This window comes from Ranitomeya variabilis, chromosome 4 (genome assembly GCF_051348905.1).
Source record: "Ranitomeya variabilis isolate aRanVar5 chromosome 4, aRanVar5.hap1, whole genome shotgun sequence".
NCBI classification, from domain to species: Eukaryota; Metazoa; Chordata; class Amphibia; order Anura; family Dendrobatidae; genus Ranitomeya; species Ranitomeya variabilis.
In genome coordinates, this window is record NC_135235.1 from 385,900,202 (window position 1) to 385,924,504 (window position 24,303).

The window sequence follows — 24,303 nt, forward strand, 5'->3', positions numbered from 1 at the left end:
AACAATTTTTTTATTTTCCCAAGGGTAAAAGGAGAAACTGGACCACGGACGTTGTTGTCCAATTTGTCCTGAGTACGCTGATACCTCATATGTGGGGGTAAACCACTGTTTGGGCGCACGGCAGGGCTCGGAAGGGAAGGAGCGCCATTTGACTTTTTGAATGAAAAATTGGCTCCAATCTTTAGCGGACACCATGTCGCGTTTGGAGAGCCCCCGTGTGCCTAAACATTGGAGCTCCCCCACAAGTGACCACATTTTTGAAACTAGACCCCCCCAAGGAACTTATCTAGAAGCATAGTGAGCACTTTAAACCCCCAGGTGCTTCACAAATTGATCCGTAAAAATGAAAAAGTACTTTTTTTTCACAAAAAAATTATTTTAGCCTCAATTCTTTCATTTTCACATGGGCAACAGGATAAAATGGATCCTAAAATTTGTTGGGCAATTTCTCCTGAGTATGCCGATACCTCATATGTGGGGGTAAACCACTGTTTGGGTGCACGGCAAGGCTCGGAAGGGGAGGCGTGCCATTTGACTTTTTGAATGGAAAATTAGCTCCAATCGTTAGCGGACACCATGTCGCGTTTGGAGAGCCCCTGTGTGCCTAAACATTGGAGCTCCCCTACAAGTGACCCCATTTTGGAAACTAGACCCCCCAAGGAACTTATCTAGATGCATAGTGAGCACTTATAACCCCCAGGTGCTTCACAGAAGTTTATAACGCAGAGCCGTGAAAATAAAAAAATAATTTTTCTTTCCTCAAAAATGATTTTTAGCCCAGAATTTTTTATTTTCCCAAGGGTAATCGGAGAAATTGGACCCCAAATGTTGTTGTCCAGTTTCTCCTGAGTACGCTGATACCCCATATGTGGGGGTAAACCACTGTTTTGCAACACGTCGGGTTTCTGAAGTGAAGTAGTGACGTTTTGAAATGCAGACTTTGATGGAATGCTCTGCGGGCATCAGGTTGCGTTTGCAGAGCCCCTGATGTGCCTAAACAGTAGGAACTCCCCACAAGTGACTCCATTTTGGAAACTAGACCCCCAAGGGAACTTATCTAGATGTGTGGTGAGCACTTTGAACCCCCAAGTGCTTCACAGAAGTTTATAACGCAGAGCCGTGAAAATAATAAATGTGTTTCTTTTCCTCAAAAATATTTTTTTAGCCCAGAATTTTTTATTTTTGCAAGAGTAATAGGAGAAATTGGACCCCAAAAGTTGTTGTCCAGTTTCTCCTGAGTACGCTGATACCCCATATGTGGGGGTAAACCACTGTTTGGGCACATGCCAGGGCTCGGAAGGGAAGTAGTGACGTTTTGGAATGCAGACTTTGATGGAATGGTCTGCGGGCATCATGTTACGTTTGCAGAGCCACTGATATGCCTAAACAGTAGAAACCCCCCACAAGTGACCCCATTTTGGAAACTAGACCCCCCAAGGAACTTATCTAGATGTGTGGTGAGCACGTTCAACCCCCAAGTGCTTCACAGAAGTTTACAACGCAGAGCCGTGAAAATAAAAAATCATTTTTCTTTCCTCAAAAAAGATGTTTTAGCAAGCAATTTTTTATTTTCACAAGGGTAACAGGAGAATTTGGACCCCAATATTTGTTGCCCAGTTTGTTGTCAGTACGCTGATACCCCATATGTGGGGGTAAACCACTGTTTGGGCACACGTCAGGGCTCGGAAGGGAAGCAGTGACATTTGAAATGCAGACTTTGATGGAATGGTCTGCGGGCGTCACATTGCATTTGCAGAGCCCCTGATGTGCCTAAACAGTAGAAACACCCCACAAGTGACCCCATTTTGGAAACTAGACCCCCGAAGGAACTTATCTAGATGTGTGGTGAGCACTTTCAACCCCCAAGTGCTTCACAGAAGTTTATAACGCAGAGCCGTGAAAATAAAAAATAATTGTTCTTTCCTCAAAAATTATGTTTTAGCAAGTAATTTTTTATTTTTGCAAGGGTAACAGGAGAAATTGGACCCCAACAGTTGTTGCCCAGTTTGTCCTGAGTACGCTGGTACCCCAAATGTGGGGTTAAACCACTGTTTGGGCGCACGTCGGGGCTTGGAAGGGCGGGAGCACCATTTGACTTTTTGAACGCAAGATTGGCTGGAATCAATGGTGGCGCCATGTTGCGTTTGGAGACCCCTGATGTGCCTAAACAGTGGAAACCCCTCAATTCTAACTTCAACACTAACCCCAACACACCCCTAATCCTAATCCCAACTGTAGCCATAACCCTAATCACAACCCTAACCCCAACACACTCCTAACCACAACCCTAACCGCAACACACCCGTAACCCTAATTCTAACCCTAACCCTAATCCTAACCCTAATCCCAACCGTAACCCTAATCCCAACCCTAACCACAACTGTAACCCCAACACACCCCTAACCCTATCCGTAACCCTAACCACAAGCCTAATCTTAGCCCTATTTCAAACCCTAGCCCTAATTCCAACCCTAACTCTAATTCCAACCCTAACCCTAAGGCTATGTGCCCACGTTGCGGATTCGTGTGTGGGATTTTTCCGCACGATTTTTGAAAAATCTGCAGGTAAAAAGGCACTGCGTTTTACCTGCGGATTTACAGCAGATTTCCAGTGTTTTTTTGTGCGGATTTCACCTGCGGATTCCTATTGAGGAACAGGTGTAAAACGCTGCGGAATCCGCACAAAGAATTGACATGCTGCGGAAAATACAACGCAGCGTTTCTGCACGGAATTTTCCGCACCATGGGCACAGCGGATTTGGTTTTCCTTAGGTGTACATGGTACTGTAAACCTGATGGAAAACTGCTTCGAATTCGCAGCGGCCATCCGCTGCGGATCCGCAGCCGATCCGCTCTGTGTGCACATGCCATAACCCTACCCCTAACCCTACCCGTAACCCTAACCCTACCCCTAGTTCTAACCCTAGTTCTAACCCTAACCCTAGTGGAAAAAGAAAAAAAAATATTTTCTTTATTTTATTATTGTCCCTACCTATGGGGGTGATAAAGGGGGGGGGGGTTTATTTATAATTTTTTTATTTTGATCGCTGCGATAGAACCTACCACAGCGATCAAAATGTACTTGTAATGAATCTGCCGGCTGCCAGATTCGGCGGGCGCACTGCGCATGCGCCCGCCATTTTCCAAGATGGCGGCGCCCATGGAGAAGACGGCCGGACACCGGGAGGGACATCGAAGCTAGGTAAGTATGGGGGGGTGGGATCGGAACACGGGGGGGGTATCGGAGGACCGGGGGAGCGGACAGGAGGGAGGAGGGGAGCAGACAGGAGATCGGGGCAGAAAGGACGACTGGGGGGGCGATCGGTGGGGTGGGGGGGGGGGGCAGATCGGGGTCTCCAGCCATCATCGGCCATGGCTGGATTGTAATATTTCACCATTTTCATAGGTGAAATATTACAAATCGCTCTGATTGGCTGTTTCACTTTCAACAGCCAATCAGAGCGATCGTAGCCACGGGGGGGTGAAGCCACCCCCCCGGGCTGAAGTACCACTCCCCCTGTCTCTGCAGATCGGGTGAAAATGGAGTTAACCCTTTCACCCGATCTGCAGGGATGCGATCTTTCCATGACGCCACATAGGCGTCATGGGTCGGATTGGCACGGGTTTTCATGACGCCTACATGGCGTCAAAGGTCGGGAAGGGGTTAAATGAATATTTGACTAAAAAAAAAAAATCTAACCAATAAAAGTACACATTTAGTATCACTGCATCCGTTAAGACCCGACCTATAAAACTGTCCCACTAGTTATCCCCTTCAGTGAACACTTAAAGCCAAACAAAAAATGCCTTATCATACTGCTGAATACAAAGTGGAATAACACGCAATCAAAAAGACGGATATAAATAAACGTGATACCGCTGAAAAAGTCATCTTGTCCCGCAAAAAACAAGCTTCCATTCAGCTCCATCACCGGAAAAATAAAAAAGGTATAGCCCTCAGAATAAAGTGATGCAAAAATAATTATTTTTAATCTAAATTAGTTTTTATTGTATAAAAGTGCCAAAACATAAAAAAATTATATAAATGAGGCATCGCTGTAATCGTACTAACCTGAAGAATAAAACTGCTTAATCAATTTTATCACACGCGGAACGAAATCAAAAAATGTCATGTGCCCGAAAATGGTACCAATAAAAACATCAACTCATCGTGCAAAAAAACAAGACCTTAAATTACTCTGTGGGCCAAAATATGGAAAAATTATAGCTCTCAAAATGTGGTGATGCAAAAACTATTTTTTGCAATAAAAAGGGTCTTTTACTGTGTGACAGCTGCCAAACATGAAAACCCGCTATAAATAGTAAATCAAACCCCCCTTTATCACCCCCTTAGGGAAAAAGAATAAAATAAAAAAATGTATTTATTTCCATTTTCCCATTAGGGCTAGGGTTGGGGTTAAATTTAGGGTTACGATTGGGATTAGAGTTAGGGGTGTGCTAGGGTTCGGTTTGTGGTTAGGGTTATGGTTGGGATTACGGGTGTGTTGGGGTTAGGGTTGGAGTTAGAATTGGGGAGTTTCCACTGTTTAGGCACATCAGGGCCTCTCCAAATGTGACATGGCATCTGATCTCAATTCCAGCCAATTTTGCATGGAAAAGTCTAATGGCGCTCCTTCCCTTGCGAGCTCTGCCATGCGCCCCCCAAACAGTGGTTTACCCCCACATATGGGGTATCAGGATACTTAGGACAAATTGCCCAACAACTTTTTGGGTTTAATTTCTTCTGTTACCCTTGGGAAAATAAAAAATTGGGGGCGAAAAGATCATTTTTGTAAAAAAAAAAAATATATATGATTTTTTTATTTTTACGGCTCTATATTATAAACTTCTGTGAAGCACTTGGGGGTTCAAAGTGCTCACCACACATCTAGATAAGTTCCTTAGGGCAGAGGTCCCCAACCTTTTTTGCACCAGGGACCGGCTTTAAGCAAGACCAGTTTTCCATGGCCCGGTGGGGGTGGGGCAGGGGCGGGGCTTTGGTCATATGGGGTGGGGTTAGTGCATACTTATCATATAATTATGACATTTATAATGAGAATGTCACTCGCCCGCGCCGTCGCACAGCGACATGTCCCTATGGTCACTCGCCCGCGCCGTCACACAGCGACATGTCTCTATGGTCACTCGCCCGCGCCGTCACACAGCGACGTGTCACTTGTCCCAATAATGACGGCCTGGCTTCTTCTGAAGTGACTTTTCCAGCCTGCTGTGCACTGTGCCCACTGCTCCAGTGATAGAGGAGGCCACAATGGTCCAGTCCACACACACAGCACAGATGTGGCCCCCGCTCAGGCCACTGTGGGAGAGTCCAGCATCCTATGCTCCCCGCCTGCTGTGTACCCCAGCTCCCCACACATGGACCCTGCACAGCCGCCGGTAATACCGGTCCCGGCCGCCTGCCTGTCAGCAGCAGGCCGTCCCTGTCCTCCCCTCTTCCTGGCTGCGGGCCTCTTCCCTTCATTCAGAGGGGCCCAGCCCGCTGTTCCCGCACAGGCCGGATATGAGACTCACCCATGGTGACTCCGGTGCTGGACCCTCCGCCTGGCTAGCTGCGCGTCTCTGTGCTCTCAGTACTGACACAGCCCCGGGACGTCGCCGTACGCGCTATGTCTACAGACTGCAAGGAAGCGGCGACTTCAGCCCACACAGTGACGTCACGGAATGGGAGGAGCTGCGGCTGTGGAATCCGCCCGCCCTGCGTGACGTGGATGTCCTGTGTGCTGACGGTTGTGGCTAAATCCTAGTCAGCTAAAGTAGCTGTCAGCGGCGCCGCGGACCGGCTGAAAAACCCCAACGGCCCGATCCTGGTCCGTGGACCGGCGGTTGGGGACCTCTGCCTTAGGGGGTCTAGTTTCCAAAATGGTGTCACTTGTGGGGGTTTTTCACTGTTTAGGCACATCAGGGGCTCTCCAAACACGACATGGCGTCCGATCTTCATTCCAACCAATTTTGCATTGAAAAGTCAAACGCGCTCCCTTCCCTTTCGAGCTCAGCCATGCGCCCAAACAGTGGTTTAACTGCATATATGGGGTATCAGCATACTCGGGACAAATTGCACAACAACTTTTGGAGTCTAGTTTCTCCTGTTACCCTTCGTAAAATAAAAAAAAATTGGATCTTTAGTAAATTTTTTGTGAAAAAAGTTAAAAAGGTATCAACCACTGAGGACTCTCAATTTTACATTTTTTTTTTTTTAAACATTCCAAAAATTACTGTGAAGCACCTGTAGGGTTAATAAACTTCTTGAATGTGGTTTTGAGCACCTTGAGGGGTGCAGTTTTTAGAATGGTGTCACTTTTGGGTATTTTCTATTATATAGACCCCTCAAAGGGACTTCAAATGTGAGATGGTTCCTAAAAAAACACACAAAAAAAACGGTGTTGTAAAAATTAGAAATCGATGGTCAACGTTTAACCCTTACAACTCCCTAACAAAAAAAAATGTTGGTTCCAAAATTGTGCTGATGTAAGGTAGACATGTGAGAAATGTTACTTATTTTAAAGTATTTTGTGTGACATACCGTATATACTCGAGTATAAGCCGAGATTTTCAGCCCAAATTTTTGGGCTGAAAGTGCCCCCTCGGCTTATACTCGAGTCATGATCGGTGGTGGGGTCGGCGGGTGAGCACTGTCATATACTCACCTGCTTCCGGGGCTCCTGTCGCCCCCCCTGCCCGTCCCACGGTCTCCGGGTGTCGCAGCCTCTTCCCCTGAGCGGTCACGTGGGACCGCTCATTAGAGAAATGAATAGGCTGCTCCACCTCCCATAGGGGCGGAGCCGCATATTCATTTCTCTAATGAAGCGGTGCCGGTGACCGCTGATAGAGAAAGAGGCTGCGGCACCGAAGACCAGCTGTCCGGGGGAAGGAGCGGGACGCCGGGAGCAGGTAAGTATGTCATATTCACCTGTCCTCGTTCCACACGCCGGGGGCGCTGTCTCCATCTTCCCGGCGTCTCTCTAGTCTGCACTGACTGTTCAGGCAGAGGGCGCGATGACGCATATAGTGTGCGCGCCGCCCTCTGCCTGATCAGTCAGTGCAGAGAGACGCCGGGACGGGACGCCGAGGAGCTGCAAGCAAGAGAGGTGAGTATGTTTTTTTTTTTTTTTTTTATTGCAGCAGCAGCAACAGCTATGGGGCAGTAATGGACAGTGCAGAGCACTATATGGCACAGCTATGGGGCAATGGTGCAGAGCACTATATGGCAGAGCTATGGGGCAATGGTGCAGAGCACTATATGGCAGAGCTATGGGGCAACGGTGCAGAGCATTATATATATGGCACAGCTATGGGGCAACGGTGCAGAGCACTATATGGCACAGCTATGGGGCAACGGTGCAGAGCACTATATGGCACAGCTATGGGGCAACGGTGCAGAGCACTATATGGCACAGCTATGGGGAAATGGTGCAGAGCACTATATGGCAGAGCTATGGGGCAACGGTGCAGAGCACTATATGGCAGAGCTATGGGGCAACGGTGCAGAGCATTATATATATGGCACAGCTATGGGGCAACGGTGCAGAGCACTATATGGCAGAGCTATGGGGCAATGGTGCAGAGCACTATATGGCAGAGCTATGGGGCAACGGTGCAGAGCACTATATGGCACAGCTATGGGGCAATGGTGCAGAGCACTATATGGCAGAGCTATGGGGCAACGGTGCAGAGCACTATATGGCACAGCTATGGGGCAACGGTGCAGAGCACTATATGGCACAGCTATGGGGCAATGGTGCAGAGCACTATATGGCAGAGCTATGGGGCAACGGTGCAGAGCACTATATGGCACAGCTATGGGGCAATGGTGCAGAGCACTATATGGCAGAGCTATGGGGCAACGGTGCAGAGCACTATATGGCACAGCTATGGGGCAACGGTGCAGAGCACTATATGGCACAGCTATGAGGCAACTGTGCAGAGCACTATATGGCAGAGCTATGGGGCAACGGTGCAGAGCACTATATGGCACGGCTATGGGGCAACGGTGCAGAGCACTATATGGCACAGCTATGGGGCAACGGTGCAGAGCACTATATGGCACAGCTATGGGGCAATGGTGCAGAGCACTATATGGCACAGCTATGGGGCAACGGTGCAGAGCACTATATGGCACAGCTATGGGGCAACGGTGCAGAGCACTATATGGCACAGCTATGAGGCAACTGTGCAGAGCACTATATGGCAGAGCTATGGGGCAACGGTGCAGAGCACTATATGGCACAGCTATGGGGCAATGGTGCAGAGCACTATATGGCACAGCTATGGGGCAACGGTGCAGAGCACTATATGGCACAGCTATGGGGCAACGGTGCAGAGCATTATATATATGGCACAGCTATCTATGGGGCAACGGTGCAGAGCATTGTATATATGGCACAGCTTTATGTGGAGTATCTATGGGGCCATAATGAACGGTGCAGAGCATTATATATGGCACAGCTTTATGTGGAGCATCTATGGGGCCATAATGAATGGTATGGAGTATCTATTTCTAATTTTGAAATTCACCGGTACCTGCTGCATTTTCCACCCTAGGCTTATACTCGAGTCAATAAGTTTTCCCAGTTTTTTGTGGCAAAATTAGGGGGGGTCGGCTTATACTCGGGTCGGCTTATACTCGAGTATATACGGTATCTGTGATTTAAGGGCATGGAAATTCAAAGTTGGAAAACTGCAAAATTTTCGCCAAATTTCCGTTTTTTTTTTTTCACACACAAACGCAGGTAATATCAAAGACATTTTACCACTATCATGAAGTACAATATGTCACAAGAAAACTATGTCAGAATCACCGGGATCCGTTGAAATGTTCCAGAGTTATAACCTCATAAAAGGACAGTGGTCAGAATTGTAAAGATTGGCCTGGTCATTAACCCCTTCCTGACGTCGGACGGGATAGTACGTCCGATGTCAGGTCCCCTGCTTTGATGCAGGGCTCCGCGGTGAGCCCGAATCAAAGCCGGGACATGTCAGCTGTTTTGAACAGCTGACATGTGCCCGCAATAGCGGCGGGTGAAATCGCGATTCACCCGCCGCTATTAACTAGTTAAATGCCGCTGTCAAACGCAGACAGCGGCATTTAACTACCGCATCCGGCCGGGCGGCCGGAAATGACGTCATCGCTGACCCCCGTCACATGATCGGGGGTTGGCGATGCTTCAGTATTGTAACCATAGAGGTCCTTGAGACCTCTTTGGATTTGCTGCTGTTTTTAGATCTAGTTTAAAGTACGGCCATGTAGCATATACTCATCAATGGTGCATGGAAATTCTATACTGGACTAAATATATTTTTTTTTTTTGCAATTAAAAGTTTTTCACAGTGAAGTTCTACACAAAAAAATCCCTTTACAACGATTGGTGTTTTTACCATGCAGCAAAAGAACGAAATACAAAAACCACAAGCCATATATTTCCCTAGAACAGGTGAAGAAGATAAAAACCATGTGCTACAGTTGTACTTGCCATATAGCTAAACCTCAAAACTACATGCAGATTTACCAAGCTGCAAAAAAAAAAAAAAATGCCGTGTGACAAGTCTCCTACTTAATAACCCTTTCGGGAAAGCAAGCAAGCAATCTGGTTGAGTGCCCTCCCCTCTGCCCCAAGCCATATCATTTAGTCAATTACTGTATGTATAGACAAGCTGTGATAAATGCATTGAGGTGTTATGGTAAATATTTATACTTTGCTTTAATTATTATTTTATACAACCATATCTCCCTAATTTAGTATTTTAGTATTAGTTGTATAAGTGTTATTCATAAAAGCAATAACACATGGTGTTGTGTCTTACATAGAGATTTCTGTGTATTAAACATTTGTCTTTGAATCTAATCTGGATAGAACTGGTTCGAAAAGAATCCATCATTTACAATTTTGTTTTTCCCAACTTAAATATCTTCACTCTTTGGTAACGTAATGTAAAAACCATTGCCACTTTCCTTATCTCTGTGGTTGTAATAAAAACTTATGACTGGGCTTCTGAGAGTCAGACAAGCCAGTACACCAACAGACACTGCTTGTGTGCCCTTGTCTTCAATCGATCGACTCCCTGATTTGATCAAAACTGGCAAAAACTAGCAAACGTGTGAAACCTTTTGGCTATGTGCACACGTTGCGGATTAGCCTCTGAAATATTTTGTGCGGATTCTGCATCTCTTGGCAGAAAACGCAAGTGCGGATTTGATGCGTTTTTGTGTGGATTTACTGTGGATTGTGTGCGGATTTCTTGCGTTTTTACCCCTGCGGATTTCTATAATGGAATGGGTGCAGAAACGCTGCAGATCCGCACAAATAAATGACATGATCCTTCTTTTGATCCGCAGAGTTTTCCGTGCGGAATTTTCCGCACCATTAGCACTGCAATTTTTTTTTTTCCATTGATTTACAATGTACTGTAAATAACTTGCGGATCTGCAGCGTTTCTACACGGAAAAAAACGATGCAGATCCGCAGTAAATCTGCAACGTGTGCACATACCCTTACAGTTTCTCCTAAAACTTTCCATACAGGTTTCTACATCACATGAGCATCTTAGGGATCATTCAGGCGTCAGTTTTTCTTCTAGGAGTGCCATCTCAGTTCTTCATGGATAGCACTCGTACCTGCGACAGTCAATTTTTTACATGGACAGAGCGGTCAGCACAAAAACTTTTTGGCTCAAAACTTGTGCATGCAAGTTTAAAGGTTGAAGGGGGAAAAAAAATATTGGACAGTACTCAGATGCCATCTGTGTGTTTGTTTTTCATAGACTGCTTGATCGCAAAAGACTCTGTTAATTTTAATCATGTCAGTTTTTGATCAGAATCATGCATAAAAATTATACAAGTAAGGCTGAAGTCACACACAATGTATAAAAAAATATGTCCGATTTTGTCTGCCGAGAATTCCACAAATGTTCTCCGTATGGTGATCAGTATGTCATCCGTGTGCAATGCCAGTAGTTACATAGTTATTAAGGTTGAAGGTAGACTTTTAGTCCATCTAGTTAAACCCATAGCCTAACCTAACATGCCCTAACATGTTGATCCAGAGGAAAGCAAAAAAAACCATGTGGCAAAGAGTAAGCTCCACACTGGGGAAAAAAATTCCTTCCCGACTCCACATTCGGCAATCAGACTAGTTCCCTGGATCAACACCCTATCAAGGAATCTAGTATATATACCCTGTAACATTATACTTTTCCAGAAAGGTATCCAGTCCCCTCTTAAATTTAAGTAACGAATCACTCATTATAACATCATACGGCAGAGAGTTCCATAGTCTCACTGCTCTTACAGTAAAGAACCCGCGTCTGTTATTATGCTTAAACCTGCTTTCCTCCAGACGTAGAGGATGCCCCCTTGTCCCTGTCTCAGGTCTATGATTAAAAAGATCATCAGAAAGGTCTTTGTACTGTCCCCTCATATATTTATACATTAACATAAGATCACCCCTTAGCCTTCGTTTTTCCAAACTAAATAGCCCAAAGTGTAATAACCTATCTTAGTATTGCAGACCCCCCAGTCCTCTAATAACCTTGGTCGCTCTTCTCTGTACCCGCTGTAGTTCAGCTATGTCTTTCTTATACACCGGAGACCAGAACTGTGCACAGTATTCTAAGTGTGGTCGAACTAGTGACTTGTATAGATGTAAAATTATGTTCTCCTCATGAGCATCTATGCCTCTTTTAATGCATCCCATTATTTTATTTGCCTTTGTAGCAGCTGCCTGACACTAGCCACTGAATATGAGTTTGTCATCCACCCATACACCCAGGTCTTTTTCATTGACAGTTTTGCCCAGAGTTTTAGAATTAAGCACATAGTTATTCATCTTATTACTTCTACCCAAGTGCATGACCTTACATTTAACCCCATTAAATCTAATTTGCCATTTATCAGCCCAAGCTTCTAGTTTACATAAATCATCCTGTAATATAAAATTGTCCTCCCCTGTATTGATTACCCTGCAGAGTTTAGTGTCATCTGCAAATATTGAAATTCTGCTCTGTATGCCCCCCTACAAGGTCATTAATAAATATGTTAAAAAGAAGAGGGCCCAATACTGACCCCTGTGGTACTCCACTGTTAACCGTGACGGGTCATTCCATATCAAATGATCCAAATATGAATATTTTTTTTACCTGACGTCTTTAGATTTTTTTTATTTTTTGGTTTTATGAAGTACAACTTTAGCTAATTACAAATTAAAAGTTTAGAATTTTTTTCTTCATCAGTTAATTTTTTACAGATTTTTAAGTTTTAAAAAAGCGCAGATTTTGGCCTGGTATGGCTTTACATTTTTTATCATATCTCGGGCTAGAATTAAGATATAGAGCTGGGAGGGGCATCATTTTTCTCAGAATGGTACCGGCTTTCATTTGATATGTCACAAGACTGTTTCTTTATATTTTGTTTTGGTGAAATCAAATTAAACATTTTGATGCGCAATTATGAAAAAAACGTATGTTTTAAAATTGTGAAAACATGCATGTGTGTTACTTGTGTCCTTGTTTATATTTGTACAGGGATTCAACTTGGGACCTATCAAATTTGTATTTTTTTTTTAAGCCTTGAATCATCTGATTTTATGTTTGTGTGAGTTTCTTCCCTTTTTCTTTTCAAATTACAACTTATTGCATTCAACATTTATATGTAACCATAAAGAAACACGGAAAACAAGCCAAAAGAAAAAAAGTGATCACATCCTCAAGTGTGATTTTCTAAATACAGTCCGATCCTAATTATATGTTAAAAACAAGATTAAAAGAACCAATATATTTACCACCTATTTATACATGGAACAATTTTTTTTCTATTATATCACTAAACATGTCATTTATGAAGTGTTTAAGAAAAATAGTCCAGTAGTTAAATCCTCGTACTATAAAATATGAACTAATCAAACAATTAATAGTAGGTTTTTAAACTGGCCTGTTATCATCAATGTGTCCCTTCTGGAGGATGAAATGTCATCTTGTCCATAAGCGCTCACTAGCAATGGCCGTTTCCTTCTGTGTCAGAGTATGTGCGGCTGGTCATGGTGCTCGGCTCCACCTGAGTTATATCGGATTTTTGTTCACTTTTACAATGTCTGATTTTCTCGGATACACATAGGACGGCGCTGGACCAGAAGGTGCAGAAAAGTCACTTCTACGTCTTCATTTTTCACAATCTTTGGAGATTCCAGTAGCCGTCAGCGCCGATCATATTCACAGGTTACATCACCAGTTCTGTCATCCATGGCCGATCTTGTGCCGCCTTCTACCACTTCATGGACGTCACTGTTTTTTTTTTCCACTACATGGGATGACAGTCCGGTATTGCTGAGTCCCTGTGATGGGTTCTGCTTCCTGTAACCGATGTTATAATAAACTCTCCTCTTCGTAGTCCTGGTTTGTACAACACATGAACTGGATCTTAAGAATATTTTTCTCCCTCCATTTGAGGGGTTGCTTGGGTGATAAGATTTGGTGTGAATACGGTCTGTGGAGGCCCGAGCTGCCGGCCTGTCATCTGCTCTGCAGTCACCGCCTACCCCTGGTCATCCTCAGCCCTAACACAGTTTCTCCTCAGTCCTCTCCTGCTTCTAAGCTGTAACATAATAAAATAATACAGTAATATCTAACAATCATGGATTATTTGGTAAATATGGACCCCACACTTCTACACCACAGGCTGAACAGACCTGAAATCAAGATTTTTGAACTGACACTGTAATTGTTTTATTTTTTAAAATATGATCCCACCATGATCCCAGCTTGTGTTTTGGTGCAGAAGTGGCTAGGAGCATAACAGGCACATGTGCAGTTTTTGAAATTTTTAAATTAAACGTTTTTTTCGGAAATGCGTTTTAAACTTTTGCGCTTGCGTTCGCATAGGTAAAATATTATTAAAGATACTCTTGTGACATATCTGGTGAAAGCCTGTACAGTTCTGAGTAGAATGGTGTTTATTTTGTTTCTCTATCTCTTTTCTAGCCTGAGTTATGGGGAGAAATATAAAGGCAGGCAACACCGAAATTCGCACTTTTTCCGAACTTTGAAAATCAATAAAAAATAAAAAAAAAATATCTAGAATTTTTTTTTCTTCACATTTTGCATTCTCTGACACACTATTACCAAAGAACAAAATCTCAAAAGAATTAAAAATATAGTGGTAAAAATCATTGGTTCACTTGACATGGAATGACCCTGACCCAGTCCGAGTGTGCTCCATTAATAACCACCCTTTATTTCCTATCCCTGAGCCAGCTCTCAACCCACTTACACATATTTTCCCCTATCCCCATTATTCTCATTTTATGTATCAACCTTTTGTGTGGCACCGTATCAAAAGCTTTTGAAAAGTCCATAAACACTACATCTACTGGGTTCCCTTGGTCCAGTCCGGAACTTACCTCTTCATAGAAGCTGATCAAATTAGTCTGACATGAACGGTCCCTAGTAAACCCGTGCTGATACTGGGTCATGAGGTTATTCCTCTTCAGATACTCCAGTATAGCATCCCTTAGAATGCCCTCCAGGATTTTACCCACAGTAGAGGTTAAGCTTACTGGCCTATAATTACCGAGTTCAGTTTTTGTCCCCTTTTTGAATATTGCCACCACATTTGCTGTACGCCAGTCCTGTGGTACAGACCCTGTTATTATGGAGTCTTTAAAGATTAAAAATAATGGTCCATCAATGACTGTACTTAGTTCCTGCATTACTTGGGGGTGTATCCCATCCGGGCCCGGAGATGTCAATTTTAGTGATTTTTAGAGGCCGCCGTACTTCCTGCTGGGTTAAGCAGGTGACATTTAATGGGGAATTTTTGTAATCACTTATATTGGCTGCCATGGGATTTTCTTTTGTAAATACTGATGAAAAAAAGTCATTTAGCATATTGGCTTTTTCCTCATCCTCATCCACCATTTCACCCAGACTATTTTTAAGGGGGCCAACACTATCATTTTTTAGGTTCTTACTATTTATGTACTTAAAGAATATTTTGGGATTATTTTTACTCTCTCTGGCAATGAGTCTCTGTCTCAATTTTTGCTGCCTTGATTTGCTTTATACAGAATTTATTTAATTTTCTGTGTTTATTTAATGCCTCATCACTACCTACTTCCTTTAATTCTCTAAAAGCTTTCTTTTTGTCACTTATAGCACCCCTTACAGCTCTATTTAGCCATATTGGTTTCCTCCTATTCCTAGTATGTTTATTCCCATACGGTATATACTGTGCACAGGTCCTATCCAGGATGCTAATAAAGGTCTCCCATTTTCTTTGTGTATTTTTTTATGTCTCAGGATATTGTCGCAGTTAATTGCACCAAGATCATCTCTCATTCGTTGGAAATTTGCCCTCCTGAAGTTTAGTGTCCTTGTAACCCCTCTACTACCCATCTTATTAAAGGATACATGAAAACGTATTATTTTGTGATCACTATTCCCCAAGTGACCCCCAAGCCTTATATTTGATATGCGGTCTGGTCTGTTGGTTAATATTAGGTCTAGCAGTGCCCCCCTTCTTGTTGGGTCCTGAACCAGTTGTGAAAGGTAATTGTCTCTCATAGTTGTCAAAAACCGATTACCTTTACTGGAACTGCAGGTTTCTGTTCCCCAATCTATTTCAGGGTAGTTGAAGTCCCCCATAATAATGATTTCTCCTTGAGTCGCAGCTTCATCTATTTGCTTTACGAGGATATTCTCCATTGCTTCCATTATTTTTGGAGATTTATAACAAACCCCTATCAGTAATTTATTATTTTTTCCCCCTCCCCTTATTTCCACCCACAGGGACTCTACATTATCATTAGATTCACCTATATTATCACGCAGGATTGGTTTTAAGGATGATTTTACATATAGACACACACCTCCCCCTTGCTTATCTGTACGGTCATTTCTGAACAGACTATAGCCCTGCAAGTTAACAGCCCAGTCATGGCTCTCATCCAGCCATGTTTCAGATATCCCCACCATGTCATAATTATGCTCCAACAACATTAATTCTAATTCGTCCATTTTGTTGGCAAGGCTTCTGGCATTAGTATACATGCACTTGATGTTCCTCTCTGTACCTCTATTCTTTCTTAAAATATTAACTGTTCTAACCCCACCCCCCATGCCACCGCCACCCCCAACTTCCTTATTTGTGCCCAGGTCTCTATCTGCACTATCTTCCCCTCCAATAAAATGAATACCCTCCCCCCAATCCCTAGTTTAAACACTCCTCCAATCTTCTAGCCATTCTCTCCCCCAGCACAGCTGCACCTTCCCCATTGAGGTGCAGCCCGTCCCTAGCGTAGAGCCTATAGCCAACTGAGAAGTCGGCCCAGTTCTGCAGGAACCCAAACCCCTCCTCGTACACCAATTCTTGAGCCATTTATTAACCTCCCTAATCTCCCGTTGCCTCTCTGGCGTGGCACGTGGTACAGTCAGTATTTTGGAAAATACCGCGTTGGAGCTCCTTGCTTTCAGCTTGCAGCCCAATTCCCTGAAATCGTTTTTAAGGACCTTCCACCTACCTCTAACTTTGTCATTTGTGCCAATGTGCACCATGACCGCTGGGTCCTCACCAGCCCCTCCCAGTAATCTGTCCACCCGATCAGCGATGTGTCGACTCGAGCGCCAGGGAGGCAGCACACCGTTCGACGATCCCTGTCTTTGTGACAGATTGCCCTATCTGTTCCCCTAATAATTGAGTCCCCCACTACCAGCACCTGTCTGGCCTGCCCTGCTCTCCTATTTCCCTCCTTACTGGAGCAGTCACTCCTCCGGCTTTCAGAGGACATGCCTGGCTGCAGCAGTGCTACCCCTGTACTGGCATCCCCCTCATCTGCCAACTTAGCAAACTTATTGGGGTGCGCCAGATCAGGACTAGCCTCCCTGGCACTCTTCCCTCTACCCGGCCTTCTAACTGTCACCCAGCTAGCTTTTTCACTGTCCTGCAGCTCCATCCTACCACCCCCCCCCCCATCTATCCCACTGAGCGTCTGCTCAGTGAGCAGAAGACTCCTCTCCATATTGTCTATGGATCTCAGTGTTGCCAGCTGCACATTTAGATCCAGAATCTGAGCTTCCAAATGCACAACGTGCTCACATCTCGCACAGCAGTATGCACCCTCGACCGGCTGATCAAGGACTGCATGCATGTGGCAAGATGTGCACTGGATAGCATTAACAATAGTATGCGTTTTGTTCTCAAAAAAGTATCTGTGTGTCATCCGTATGGTGAGATTTTCTCACACACTTGCAAAGTGAGCAAATAATGGCTGAGCCAATTTCCTGTTACCTGCCCAATGCCTGACAATTTCTAGCAAGTCACACACATGGTCTGTGTGCTGTGCTATTTTTTCTCGCACCCATAGACTTGCATTGGCGTTTCTCGGCTGAGATACGCGGACAATTGCAGCATGCTGCTATTTCACTCGCAAGTATAATACGGACGAGAAAAAAAAACGGATGATGGGAGCTGCCCCATAGATTAACATTGGTCCGAGTGCTATGCGATTTTTTATCGCTTAGCACTCGTCCGTATTATGCTGTAGTGTGACCCCGGCCTAAGTCTTTGAGTCTGTGAAAATAACAGTACAGGTATGACTCCCATGTGCATTCCAAGAAATACTTATAAGATTTTAAATTTAACCTCCGAAGCTTTTTTCGGTTTTGCGTTTTCATTTTTCACTCCCTTTCGTCCCAGAGCCATAACTTTTTTATTTTTCCGTCAATTTGGCCATGTGAGGGCTTATTTTTTGCGGGACGAGTTGTACTTTTGAACGACACCATTGGTTTTACCATGTCGTGTACTAGAAAATGGGAAAAAAATTCCAAGTGTGATGAAATTGCAAAAAATGTACAATCCCACGCTTGGTTTTTTTTGGCTTTTTTGCTAGGTTCACTAAATGATAAAACTGACCTGCCATTATGATTCTCGAGATCATTACGAATTCATAGACATCAAACATGTCTAGGTTATTTTTTTATCTAAGTGGTGAAAAAAAAATTTAAACTTTGCTTTATAAAAAAAAAAAAGATAAAAAAAAAGAAATTGCGCAATTTTCCATTTCCCGTAGCGTCTCCATTTTTCGAGATCTCGGGTTGGGTGAGGGCTTATTTTTTGCTTGCTGAGCTGACGTTTTTAATGATACCATTTAGGTGCAGATATGCTTTTTTGATCGCCTGTTATTGCATTTTAATGCAATGTCGTGGCGACCAAAAAATAATTCCGGCCATTTTACTTTTTTCTCGCTACACCGTTTAGCAATCAGGTTAATCATTTTTCTTATTGATAGATTGGGCGATTCTGAATGCGGCGATACCAAATATGTGTAGGTTTGATTTTTATTGTTTTATTTTGAATGGGGTGAAAGGTGGGTGATTTAAACTTTTATATATTTTTTTCTTGTTTTAAAAACTTTTTTTTTTTTTTTTTTATTTTGGCACGCTTCAAAAGTCTCCATTTGAAGCTAGAAGCAGCCATAACTCGATAGCCTCTGCTACATAGGAGCGATGCTCAGATCGCCTCTATGTAGTAGAATTACAGCATTGCATTGAGCGCTGACCACAGGGTGGCGCTCATAGCAATCTGGCATCGACAACCATAGAGGTCTCAAGGTGGTCACCGATGAACGCATTTCCGACCAGATTCACTTGTTAAATGCCGCTGTCAGAGTTTGACAGCGGCATTTAACTAGTTAATAGGCACGGGTGGATCGCTATTGCGGGCATATGTCAGCTGTTCAAAACAGCTGACATGTCGCTGTTTTGATGCGGGTTCACCGGGGGGGGGGGGGGGGGGAAGGGGGTTAAATATTTTTCATTTTCCATAAGAGAAGATCAGTGATAAAATACGGATGGTAAAACTTAACCTCTTAGTGACGGAGCAAATTTTGACCTTAATGACCAGGCCACATTTTTTAAATCTAACTAGTGTTACATATTGTACTTCACAATAATGGTAAATTGTCTTCAATATGACTTGCATATATTTATGAAAATATAAAACTTTTTTAGAAAATTTTTGTAATTTTGCAACTTTGAATTTTTATGCAAAAAATCAAAATTGTTATACCATACAAAACAATGAATAAATAAGATTTCTCACATGTCTATTTCACATCTGCACAATTTTTAAAACATTTGTGTGTTAGGAAGTTAGGAGGGTTAAAAGTTGACCAACAATTTCTTAATTTTCCAACAAAATTCACAAGACTAATTTTTTTTTTAGGGACCGTATTGAATTTAAGTGACTGATGGGTCTATATGGCAGAAAATACCCAAAAGTGACACCATTCTAAAAACTGCACCCCTCAAAGCCCTCAAAACAACAGTCAAGAAGTTTTATTAACCCTACATGTTCTCCACAGGAATTAATGAAATGTGAAAGGAAAAAAATAACATTTTACTTTTTTCACAAAAATTTTGCTTTAGCCCCAAATTAACAGTAACAGGAGAAATGGACCCTATTTTTTTGTGCAATTTCTCCCGAGTACACCAATACCCCTTATGTGGGGGAAAACTACTGTTTGGGTACACAGCAGGGCTCAGAAGGGAAGCAGCACTATTTGACTTTTTGAACGCAAAAATCCCTGGAATCAAGAGTGGACGCCATGTCGTGTTTGGATAGCCCCTGATGTGCCTAAACAGTGGAAATGCCATGCACATGACCCTATTTTGGAAACTACATCCCTCAAAGACTTTATCCAGGGGTACAGTGAGGTTTTGTAACCCAAAGGTACTACACAGAATTTGATAACATTAGGTCGACATATTGAATATGCAGTTATTAGTGTTGAGCTCGATACTCGAGTTCGCATCAGGGTGCTCGGGTATGCACCAAGTATTGCGGGTGTATGACCCCGATGCAAACTCAAGTAGCGAGCACTTGCACTCAACACTAGTCATATTTTTTTTTCTTTTGAAAACACCTTAACCCAAACCCTAACACTAGCTCAACCCTAGCCTTAACAATAAAGAATGAAAAATAAAAATGATAAAATAAAAAAAGTAATCTGACTAAGGGGATGACGCAGGGGGGTAACATACTAATTTTATTGGCTTTTGATCACTGCGATAGGGTCTATGATCAATATAAACCAGTGAGAAAAATCCCTGCTGTTGCAAGCCAGAAGATCTAGGCGAGCGCACTGCACATGTGCCCACCATTTTTATTTTCCCCATGAAGTGTTGGTGGAGGGCCAGGGACAGAGCTGGAGGGACAAGTGTTGGTGGAGGGCCAGGGACAGAGCTGGAGGGACAAGTGTTGGTGGAGGGCCAGGGACAGAGCTGGAGGGACACGGGATGGTGGAGGTGGATGACTTGGGGACTTCATTTCTCTCTCATCTGACATGTATATCAGAAGAGAGAAATGTTTTGAAGAGCAGGCACACTTTTTTCTTTTTTACGTGATCGTCATTGTTAATTGAATAATGGCGATCATATGATCGGGGACTGGAAAAAAAGGACCCGATTTTTTTTCTCCAGGGTCTCAGCTACACCTGGTAGCAGAATTTCCGACGTGGGGGGTGCTATACCCTTATTCCTGATAGCATTTATAAAACAGCAGTGAGGGATTAATGCCCCTTAAAGGGAACCTGTCACCCCCCCAGGCGTTTGTAACTAAAAGAGCCACATTGTGCAGCACTAATACTGCATTCTGACAAGGTGGCTCTTTTAGTTTTTGGTACTGTAACTGCAGAAATAATCGATTTTGCAATTTGTCCAAAATACCTTGAAACGGTCCTGGGGGCAGGTCTTTCCCCCCCAAACGCAGACACAGCACCGCCGTCACTCATGCCCTCTTGGCGCCACCTCCTCAGTGTTTTCAACTGTCCCGATGCCTGCGCTGTTATCTTATGCCTTGGGCATGGGCAGTTAGCGCTGTCCGTCTTCTGACATGATTTGATGTCTTGCTGACTGCGCCTGTGAGGCCGCGCTGCCTGTGATCCCGCCCTGCAGTGTCTTCTGATTTATTCACACTGCGGTGCAAGATCTCGGGCAGCGCGGCCGCACAGGCGCAGTCAGCAAGACATCAAATGATGTCAGAAGATGGGCAGCACTAACTGAGCATGCCCAAGGCATAAGATAACAGCGCAGGCACCGGGACAGTTGAAAACAATGCTGAGGAGGAGGCGGCGCCAGGAGGGCATGAGTGACAGCGGTGCTGCGTCTGCATTAGGGGGGGAAAGACCTGTCCCCAGGACTATTTCAAGGTATTTTGGACAAATTGCAAAATCGATTGTTTCTGCAGTTACAGCACCAAGAAGAAAAAGAGCCACCTTGTTAGAATGCAGCATTAGTGCTGCACAAGGTGGCTCTTTTAGTTACAAACGCCGGGGGGGGTGGTGACAGGTTCCCTTTAACGGCCGCCGTTTTAATGCGTATCGGCGGTCGTTAAGGTGATAAAACACTTGACCAAACAAGGATGACACTCTGATCTAAAACACTGATGACATTCGAACCAGTTTTTACATATGTGAAAACTAAAGGAAGTCTGCATGAAACCTTATAATGGAATGGTCTTTCAGATATCTGCTAACAAGCTACAATCATTGTGCTTGACAGACAGTCTAATTTGTATGGGACACCAGCGTGATTTCGGACTGCCAATTGCATTGCTCTCTCGGAGGCAAGCCATTGGCAGACATGACTGTCTGTGGCTCTCTCACACAGAATACAAGAGCGCTCACTATTGTGCCCACAAGATCACAGTAGTTTATATGTACTGTACTGGCTGCCAAGAACATACTCTCAGAACTATTGCCATCTTTTTTATGCAGTAACAGTGTAATTGGTAAGGGCAATGCCATTGTACTCCTGATCACCCACTGTTCTGGGACACTGCAATACAACTCCACTGAAGCTTAGCTAGCAATTAAGATTATTGGGGGTCAGCATATGAAGTTACCGTATTTCTCAGTGGGACCCCGAAAATAAAAAGTCACAGAGGGAGTGCGTAACCTCTGAATTGCTATATTACCCGTTCTACAATAATCACGGAGGCCCTGCAGCCAACCACTGCCCCTTATTTGACAGCTTTAAGCCTACTTCCTTTGGTCAAAACATACACCAAGTAAAAGTTGCTGCATTCTGACCTCCTCCAAATGTCAGTTACCTCTGATGGAAGTGAGAGTGAAGCAGCACAACGGAACTGATTGAATACAGGGCTTACGTGACATAACATCAAGTGATCCACGGTGCCAATGTCGTAGGAATGGTGTCGGCATTGGAGGAGAGTACAGACTGTTATTTTATAATTGGGAATATAACAGTTGAGAAGTGGTTCTTTGAGGACAAGCCCTTTAATGATTGGAAACAAAACATTAAAGATCATTCTAGACATGCCCCACAGTTTCTCTTTTAATAAAAAAAGCTTTCTTACAACATTAGCCAAAAATACGCTGTAAAATATGCAAAAGTTCAGCACTCAGCTGTGCACGAAAATGAGCTTTGTAATCCACAGCAAAGAGTTTTGGGAACGTTGTTGGGTACAGAACATATGTCAATCTTAAAAAAAAATTCCAAAACACTGTTATGTGCTAAAATATATTAGAGTAATAAAAGTCTGGGTTTCATTGAAAAAAAATAAATAAATGTCTTTAACCCCTCCCCCCCCCCCCCCCCCCCCGAAAAAAATGACATTTTAGAACACGCTCACCTTGATGTCTGCGATTAGTGCATCTGGGTCATGAATGCCATCAGGAAGGCACTTCTTGTGCGGTGGAAGAGATTCAAGCTTCTTAACAAGGCAATGTAAACCTTCAATCTCAAACCATGTCAAGCAATGGGGCATACTTGGAGGTGAGGGTGGTGTAGGCAGAGATGGCGGCGGTGTAAGAGGCCTGTGTGCTGCAGGAATTCTGGACATAAGAAGCCTCTCCTCATGCCGCTGCCGTGATCTTTCCCTCTGTCGCCGTTCTCGTTCTCTCCGCCTTTGTATCTCTCTCTCCACCCTTCTTCTTTCTCGCTCTTTTTTACTCAAACCTTCTTCCTCCTCCCAGTCTTGATCTGAAGAGTCATCATACTCGGATGATGAGGATGAGGAGGGCGAGGAAGAGGAATTTGAAGATGAGGATGATGATGAAGATGAAGAAGAAGATGATGACGGTGTTTCTGGTCTTCTCCGACCATTTAGCTCCAAATCTGAGGATAGAAATAAATAAAACAAAATTAACTAAAATGAGGTTAATAAAGTTTGGTGCCAAAGCAGGCAAAATGCTGGAGCCTTCTAGGGTCAAACAAAAACTTTCTTCCCTAGCAATAAAACGCAACTGAATAAGTGAAACTGCAGTTTTCTACATGAATTACCTGACTCTGGCATTTACCCAGTCCTTTACAAGGTCAATTCTGTGATCTAGGCTAGGTCTAATAGCCCCACACATTCAGGTGAGCTTTGCATACCATTCTAGTGAGCACTGGGCCCCAGTGTTGGGTCCCCCAGCAATTGGATATTTATCACTTACCGTGTGTACAGCCAATGAAGGTCAATTGCAAGGAAAACCCTTTTAATGGTGTCTTCCCACAGAAGTTTTAGGAAAAAAGTCACTTTAGCTTGCAATGCACTTTGAGTCTAAAATAGAAGTCTATCCAGCAAGAAGCAGAAGTGTAAGTGGTTCATTGATTTTTAAGAAAAAGAGTGGGCGGCAAACGAAATACAGTGGGCAGGCGAGAAAAAGGGACCATCTATGTAGTCTTTCAGTAATAAGGGTCTCACCTATACTCAGTGACTCCCTCTGGAAGTCCTTGGTGAGATGAGATCTCCTTGTCATGCAGTAAATATATCGCTCCAACACGTACCAGCACATCTCATAATAAAAAGGGTATCGAAACTTTGTGGGAACCTGAAGAGGTATGTAGAAATAATGAATAAAAAAAATTAAAAAACACAAGTGGTGATGTTCGTTTTTAACAAATCGGTCCCATTGACGGGATAAGTTGCACATTTTTCTAAGACTCACCCGTGTTCTGTCTTCAATGCTATAGATGCGCAGTTGCATTGGGATATTGAAACTGTGTAGGAAATTGCCGCCAAAAACTAGAGTATCCTGAGGAGTATACACAGCATGGATCCAACCTATAAAAACACAACATATGCTTATATACAGTGGGCTTATAACAAAGGAGAAAGAACAGTGACAATCAGTAAGGTCAGCAGCAGCACAGACAGGTGAGTCTAGGATAACACTGGTTTCTATGGTATGATCACATTCTTCTGGATATGTAGGTGTCATCTAAAATTATTTCATTTTAAGGACTTTACAAATATGACCATGCGGACAAGGACAGATCAAAAAGTGAAATGTATAT

At 43.6% G+C, this 24,303-nt stretch overlaps 1 protein-coding gene across 6 annotated transcripts in view; it reads right to left on the bottom strand.

The window, feature by feature from the left end:
- Positions 1-24,303, bottom strand: part of KDM2A (lysine demethylase 2A) — a 243,392-nt gene that overhangs the window by 106,056 nt on the left and 113,033 nt on the right. For all 6 annotated transcript variants that reach the window (XM_077250846.1, XM_077250841.1, XM_077250845.1 and 3 more), the window contains exons 10-12: positions 23,955-24,070; positions 23,711-23,837; positions 22,655-23,139 (exon numbers count right to left, since the gene is read on the bottom strand). In XM_077250846.1, the coding sequence (XP_077106961.1) occupies positions 22,655-23,139; positions 23,711-23,837; positions 23,955-24,070 (728 nt within the window). The remainder of the gene's footprint in view (positions 1-22,654; positions 23,140-23,710; positions 23,838-23,954; positions 24,071-24,303) is intronic.